The 8,338-nt window shown below is 47.0% G+C and overlaps 1 protein-coding gene across 1 annotated transcript; it reads left to right on the forward strand.

Moving 5' to 3' along the window:
• Positions 1 to 1,795: 1,795 nt before the first annotated feature.
• On the forward strand, positions 1,796 to 7,412 carry LOC134983919 (gastrula zinc finger protein XlCGF71.1-like). Its single transcript, XM_063949529.1, has 5 exons — positions 1,796 to 1,901; positions 4,828 to 4,920; positions 5,281 to 5,592; positions 5,953 to 6,141; positions 7,333 to 7,412. The coding sequence occupies exons 1-5, from the start codon at positions 1,796 to 1,798 to the stop codon at positions 7,410 to 7,412; spliced, it is 780 nt and encodes a 259-aa protein (XP_063805599.1).
• Positions 7,413 to 8,338: the final 926 nt, after the last annotated feature.

Here is an 8,338-nt window from a genome sequence, read left to right on the forward strand (position 1 = left end):
GAGAGCGGGGCCCGGTCGGGACACCCGGGCTCGGGGGCCGCGCGGCCAACCGCGGAGGCCCCCGGTCCCAGGGCCCGAACAGGCCCAGCCCCCACAGACATATACATGTTAAAAACAGGAAACATTAACTAAACATAGGGGTCCACCGAGTGTGTGGACGCTGATGGAGCATCAGACGACATCTGGAGATCCCGTGATAGCCGTTGCGGGGGAGAGGCCCGCACAGGGGCCGCACCAGTTGTAAAGTCATGTGCCCTTAGGAGTGTGGGAGGCAGAACCAACTGTGTTCCAAACGGGGGACGGGGCCTTGGGAGAAGGAGAGGTGTCGACTGGGGGAGGGCGTTGCGAGGCAGACAGAGGGCCAGAGATGTTCAAGTGGCGGAGCAGTTGGAGGGCCTCGTCGGGGGATCTAGCAGAGAGGACTTTACCATCAGATCGGACCTGTAGGGCAAAGGGGAAGCCCCATCTATATCTGATATTGTTATCTCTTAGGGTTTTGGTTATGTCCTTTAATTCTCTTCGTCTATTCAGCGTGACCGGTGACAAGTCCTGGAAAACTAGGAGGTCGGAGCCCTCGAAAGATATGGTTGGAGACATCCGAGTTTTGGCGTAGACTTGGTCTTTGACCGCAAAATAGTGAAAACGTAGGATTACATCCCTCGGTGTTTTAGCATCTTGGGATCTAGGACGTAGGGCCCTATGTGCCCTATCTAGGAGTAGCATATCGTCAGGGATTGAGGGAACGAGTGAGCGGAACAGGCGGAGCAAGTAATTAGAGAGGTGGGACTGTTCTACCGTCTCGGGAACGTTGCGGATCCGGAGATTGTTCCGCCGGCCTCTATTATCTATATCTTCTTGCTTATCAGCTAGTAGCATAACATCTGTACGCATTTGGGCCATCTCCTGCTCCGATTCTTGTTGAAAAGCGATAAGCTCCTCTTGTTTCCTTTCAACAGCGTCAACTCTGGATCCCAGGTTGTCCACGTCTGTTTTCAGACCAGAAATAGCTTCCTGCACCTCTGCACGGATTGACTTTTTTATATTGCGCATCTCGGACAGAAGAAGAGCAACGTCTGCTTTAGTGGCAGGAGTGGAGGAAGCGTCATCATCCGAGTCGTGATCGGACGTTGCTGATACAGGTGGAGATGATGATGATTTCCGAGTAGAAGACGGGGTGGAGTTCTTGAAGTAGCCCACCAAGTTATGGGCATTGGATTTTTTCCCTCCTTTAGGCATAGTGACGGAGAGGGATGAGGTAGATTGGTAGTCGACACCTAGTCAGGGACGGGGAAGCTCCTATAGCATGAGGGTCACCCACAGGACCGGGTGTATCACATGGTGAGATCACATCATAGGCAGGTCATAGAGTGTGGCCGGGGAGGGGGGGGGGGGGGGCATCCAGGTGCACTGTAGTGCACGAGTGTAGATTCCGGAGGTTGAGGCTTGTATGAGAAACCCCTAAATCACCGCAGCTGTAATATGTAGGGGTGCAAGAGAAAGCACCACAGAGGTGCTTTTAGAAACACAGGGATATAGGTTGGAGTATTACAGACCTATCGGAGAGGACTTGGTATGGGCAGCTTGTCCCCGTGAGATCTCAATCTGAGGATATACTGCTGGGGAGAGAGAGTGCTCATGCAGGGGTATTCTCCCAGCAGCAGTGCAGAGAGCTTCACAGCAGTGTAATGTGAGGCTGTGTGGAGATATTTATACCCAGGGGTATCTAATAGGCATCCCGGGGGTCAGTGGGTGCTACTAAGCTGGAGATCCAGGGAAGAGCTGAGACCCCTCCAAGATGGCCGCCGGGCGTCCCTCAGCTCCGCCAAGCAGCGCGGCCTACGGCGTGGTCCAATTCAAGGGCAGCAGGGAGGCCTCCAAGAAGGTGAGCAGCGGCGTGCTGAGTGCTCAGGAGCGAGGGTGAGGGTGGGGAGCCTGAACCGCGGACCTCGCCGGCCCGGCGGTAAAATCCAGGTCCCGGCTTGTAGTAAGCTGCTAGGCCGCTATCCGCGGGAGCTCAATGGTCTGCTCCCCGATTCCGCGGCACGCACCCGGCTGTAGCAGGCAAGTCGAGAGGGGTAGGGACAGCGGCGGGAGGGGGGGAAGGTTCTCCGATGCTGCGCCGGAGTAAACCCGCGAGAGGGGACTCACCTGCCGTACGGAGCCGCCGCCGCCAGCACCCCTCAGTCCCGATATCAGCTGCACGTCTCAGGCTCCGGGGAGATCACCAGTCGATGCTCCGGAGTGTGCGTGTGCACACCCAGGTCCCTCCGTCTGTCGGCCCGCACAACCACGTCTCCGGGCGGGGGGGGGGAGTCCCACTTCAGTCCCCGGCTTCTTGTGGAGGGGAAGGCCGCAACCTGCAGGAACCCTGAAAAGGGCTCCCCGGCTCTGCAGTCCAGACCCTCCAGTCCCAGGTGTAATAGGGAGAGGGTACACTACTTTGCAGGTGTGTGTAAGCCCCCAATTCACTTTTTAGAGCTAGAAAAAGAGCAGGGCCAGCAGGAGCTCACTGAAATCACCTCCTCTCAGCTCACTTGCCAGGCCACGCCCCCGCCATGCACCATTTTAGTTGCCCTCCTTTGTACAGTTTCTAATGTATTAATATCCTTTTGAAGATATGGCCTCCAGAACTGAATACAGTATTCTAGATGAAGCCGTACCAATGACCTATACAGTGGCATTATTACTTCTTTCTTTCTGCTGCTGATTCCTCTCCCAGTGCAGCCAAGCATCTGACTAGCCTTCCTCATTGCCTTGTTACATTGCTTACCTGCGCACCTGATACTCCGGTCCGAGTTTTTACTGTGTAGTGGTTACAGGCTCTGTGCACGGCAGGGAATCCGGCGCTGGTTTTGTGCTCACAGTCTGTGAGGTCTGAGTGGGGCGTGGACAGCACCTGCTATATAAACCATCCTCTCAGGCTAGGCAAATGCTGCTGAATCTTTGTTTGTTAGTCAGTTCCAGAGAGTTAGCTAGTACTGTGTGACTTTGTATTTACTTGTTGCTTACTGCGAATAGGCCTTGGGATTCGGGACTTCATTCTGCCAATCCGGACCTAGCAGTAAGACTGGAGTCAGTTGTTTAACCTGCTGGGGTTCTTTTGCTATTCTGTGAACCTAGCAGGTTTGCGGCTGTACTCTCAGACCTGCTTGCTTAATCCTCCCTCATTGTGCAGGGCGTCCAGGTGTCAGCTTAGTGGCAGTAAGCTGAACCTGTGCCCTGCAAGTGGGGGTTAGGATTGTGGATACTCTCATTGTGTCTATATTTCTATCTCTGACCAAGGAGTTTATTCCCACACCCGTTGGTAACCCTTTGGGGTTTTTTCTGTTGCTCTTAGCAACATCATTTCGGGTGCTCCACATGTTAAATCACTACATCTCACTTCATTGTCCGCTCTATTCCATCTGAGCATTCCTGACACTAGGGAGACACCCAGTTCCTGAGCCTTTGGGCTTCTCCATTCACTTTGTGTTTATTAGTTATTCCATCACCTCCTGTGTATGTTATGTTATACTGTCTGTGAGTTCGTTTGCTTCGCATCCCTCTCTGTTCATACACCGGTATACTCCTGTTAGCACTGGTGTGCGTAACAGATAGGGAGATTTTATGATCAACTGAATTCCCCCCATGAAGTGTTTATACATATGACGTTACATTGCGATTACCGCTGGAGGAAACTCTGCCACAATAGAATATAACGTGTAATTTAGCCAGACCTGGTATGAATAAGATTTATTGAGTGTAATTTATTACTGAACAGAATTACCAACACTGAATCAATTAACACCCAATATAATATACATGCTGATTTCTAACAACAAACACACTTGGATTTTTTTTTATTACTTTATTCACCTCTTTATATACTTATCTTTCTGTTTAATGTATCACTGATTTATCTTACATACTTTACTGTACTAAATAAAGGTTATATATTATTTATTAGTGCGCAAACAGGAGAACACTTTCTCTTTGGTATTTTATTATAGCAATGTCCATGTCACCTCTAGTAATCCCACATGAGCGTCCATGTCACCACTAGTAATCCCAAAAGAACGCTCATGTCACCTCTAGTAATCCCACATGAGCACCCATGTCACCTCTAGTAATCCCACATGAGCGTCCATGTCACCTCTAGTAATCCCACATGAGCGTCCATGTCACCTCTAGTAATCCCACACGAGTGTCCATGTCACCTCTAGTAATCCCACACGAGCGTCCATGTCACCTCTAGTAATTCCACATGAACGTCCGTGTCACCTCTAGTAATCCCACATGAGCGTCCATGTCACCTCTGGTAATCCCACATGAGTGTCCATGTCACCTCTAGTAATCCCACATGAGCGTCCATGTCACCTCTAGTAATCCCACATCAGCGTCCATGTCACCTCTAGTAATCCCACATCAGCGTCCATGTCACCTCTAGTAATCCCACATGAGCTTTCAGCGTTGATCAAGCTCCAGTCCAAGCATTTTGGTCTTTTTTTTTTTTAAACATTAAAGCAAACCCAGCACTATAGTACGAGTTACAGTGTTATCAATTGTACCCTATGACATCCTGGGTCTTGTCTACTCATTTTATAATTATTTGCCAATTTGAATTTCCATAATGTATTTTATTTCCAGCAGATGGACACACAAGCAGGAATATCTCAGAAGGACATCTAATGTTATCCCCGGATTGCGACATAAAAGATAATGACAGAATACAGGATTCTCCAGGAGATAACCCCATTACCCCAATTATACATCCAGCTCTATCAGCTGATCCCTCTGATCCTGGGAAATGTTCTCCTGATCACTCTGATGTTGGTGCATCTGTTACAGCTCTGACAGTAGATTCAGTGTTTACCTGTTCTATAGATTCCAAATGTTTTACGCAGCCCACAAAGCTTATTACCCATCAGCCTGCTAAGACAGGTGAGAGGCCATTTCCATGTTCTGAGTGTGAGAAATGTTTTACATGCAAATCAGCTCTTGTTTCACATCAGAGAAGTCACACAGGTGAGAAGCCATTTCCATGTTCTGAGTGTGGCAATTTTTTTACACGGAAATCAAATCTTGTTACACATCAGAGAAGTCACACAGGTGAGAAGCCATTTCCATGTTCTGAGTGTGAGGAATGTTTTACACTGAAATCAAATCTTGTTAAACATCAGAGAAGTCACACAGGTGAGAGGCCATTTGCATGCTCAGAGTGTGGGAAATGTTTTTTAAATAAATCAAATCTTGTTGCGCATCAGAGAACTCACACAGGTGAGAGGCCATTTGCATGCTCAGAGTGTGGGAAATGTTTTTCAAGTAAATCACATCTTGTTAGACATCAGAGAACTCACACAGTTGAGATGCCATTTGCATGCTCAGAGTGTGGGAAATGTTTTACACAGAGCTCAAATATGATTAAACATCAGAGAACTCATACAGGTGAGAAGCCATTTTCCTGTTCTGAGTGTGGAAAATGTTTTTTACGTAAAGTCTGTCTTGTTAAACATCAGAGAAGTTACACAGGTGAAAAGCTGTTTTCATGCTCTGAGTGTGGGAAATGTTTTTTAAATAAATCGAATCTTATTACACATCAGAGAAGTCACACAGGTGAGAAGCCATTTTCCTGTTCTGAGTGTGGGAAATATTTTTTTAGTAAAGCACATCTAGTTTCACATCAGAGAAGTCACACAGGTGAGAAGCCATTTTTCTGTTCTGAGTGTGGGAAATATTTTTTTCGTAAAGCACATCTAGTTTCACATCAGAGAAGTCACACAGGTGAGAAGCCATTTTCATGTTCTGAGTGTGAGAAATGTTTTACACTGAAATCAAATCTTGTTAAACATCAGAGAAGACACACAGGTGAGAGGCCATATCCATGTCCTGAGTGTGGGAAATGTTTTTTAAATAAATCAAATCTTGTTGCGCATCAGAGAACTCACACAGGTGAGAGGCCATTTGCATGCTCAGAGTGTGGGAAATGTTTTTCAAGTAAATCACATCTTGTTAGACATCAGAGAACTCGCACAGTTGAGATGCCATTTGCATGCTCAGAGTGTGGGAAATGTTTTACACAGAGCTCAAATATGATTAAACATCAGAGAACTCATACAGGTGAGGAGACATTTCCATGTTCTGAGTGTGGGAAATGTTTTTTAAGTAAAGCCCATCTTGTTAAACATCAGAGAACTCACAGGTGAGAAGCCGTTTCCATTCCCTGAGTGTGGGAAATAAATCAGATCTTGTTGAACACATTAGACATTACCCAAGTGAGGAACCATTTTAATCTTCTTGAGTATAATCATCATTGCCATGCATTGTTCCTCAAGGATCAATCCTATCTCCTATACTTTTTGCAATATACATGACCTGGCCTACCACTTCTGTGCAGATGACTTGTCTTTTGCTCCATGTACTGAGAACCCAACACCAATACTAAATGGGATGGTAATGCTATCCCGGTGGACAGAATGCTGGCTGTCAATATACCAGCAGTGGGGTGAGTGCAAAGAGTTCCCTTGCGGGCTCCCTGTTCTCGCTATGCTGCAGGCGCGGTGGCTCATTGTGTTCACCACAGGTATTATTCCCACTCTATGGGTGTCGTGGACACCCACGAGTGAGAATAGCTGTGGCGAGTGCTGTCGGCATTCCCGGCTGTCGGGATTCTGAATGTCGGGATATTAACTACATCCCATCCTAAATGGTTGTCTAGCTGAGCTCCAGGGGTGGATGATGCCAGTTGGCTGTGACTCAGTCTTAGTGATACGTAATAGAAGTTCACAAACAAAGGACAAGACTACAGCTTTACCAACCATCATGACTTATGCTTTTGAGTGACAAAATGCTGACTGCGGAAACTTTGTGTGGTCCTGGATTGTGGCTGACACAGACATCGGGTATCCGCCACATTCAAATCTTCGTTCTTCCATCTGAGGACCATAGCCAAAATCGAGCTCTTGATACCCTCAGAAGACCTGCCTACAGCCATACATGCATTTGTATCCTCTCACACAGACTACTGCAATGTCCTCTACCTGGGTCTCCCAGCAAAAGAATTACACCGCTTGTAGCTTGTACAGAATGCAGCAGCCAGTCTGTTACCTAACCAGCCCGTTCCTGCCACATAACACCCATTCTCTATTCCCTCCACCGGCTGCCTGTAAGATGGAAAATCTATTTAATAATTGGCTAACTGACCTTCCCAGCCCAACATTACATCGTCCAAGGTACCAGAAGCTGCTTCTGCCTCCCTACTGCCTCACTTGTTTATTGCTGCAGAGAAAGGACTGTTACCAGCAGTACCAGGAAACTCCCATAATGCATTTGGGGGTCAAAATGTTATCTTTGTAGCCCTGGCCATGGAACTTGCTGCCTCGCACAGTCCAAGAGGCCTCCACCCTAGAGCCCTTCACAAGCAGGCTGATGACTGACCTATTACTCATTTCATTAATGCTCCTCTAGTTCTTACATATATCCCACATGCTTAGTTCTTTGTTCTGTTGTTTATTTTGTAACTTGTGCTTTGTGTGATTGTGTAATGCCAGCTTGTACTATCTATATTGCTGCACGACAATATGGCGGCCATAGGAACGTGTTTCCACTTCTAGTTTCCCATTCTTATCTCATCTGATCATCTTAATCAGGAGTGTTGTGGGATACAAGATCCTATCCATATATACATTACCATGTGCATTAGAGTCACCCGGGTTCCATCTGCGGTGGTTTGTTGTATGTTACATCTATATGGTGCGGATACTCCTCTGTATGATTCCATAATAAAAGCTTTTGTTTGCAGCTAATTATTGCATTATATCTTTTTTTCTGTTTTACATTCCCGTCGGAATAATTCCGCCCTTATATGTCTAATCCCGGAGTGGACCCCAGAAGATTATGTGACCTATAGGAGTTTCCATCATTCTGTTTCGTATAATCATGCGTGTAAGAGCTTGTATGGCGGTCACTGTCCGTCACATTCAGGTGGTAGAATGGAAGTGGGACTATCTGGACTGTGAGAGGGACGTGGACACTATCCTGCTATTACTGTTTGGACACGTGGGGTGTGAATCCTCCCTACAATATTACACTATTGTGTTCTTTATCTGTGTATGAAATACAAATTGCTCCCACGTCTGCATCTTGCAGGCTATTATATAAGCCCCTATAGCTGTTATAGATACATATAATTATGTGTAAGACTGAATACTGTATCTGCACTGTGTGTGACGCCCAAGCTATACGCCATATGTAATTATGGAGAGATAATAAGCATTAGAGGCTATTACAGATGTGTCCTCATACAGCCAGCCTCAATATACCACATAGTGGGAGAAGCCTGGCGTGAGTGAGCTGACAGGTC

Source organism: Pseudophryne corroboree (genome assembly GCF_028390025.1).
Source record: "Pseudophryne corroboree isolate aPseCor3 chromosome 3 unlocalized genomic scaffold, aPseCor3.hap2 SUPER_3_unloc_29, whole genome shotgun sequence".
Classification (NCBI taxonomy): Eukaryota; Metazoa; Chordata; class Amphibia; order Anura; family Myobatrachidae; genus Pseudophryne; species Pseudophryne corroboree.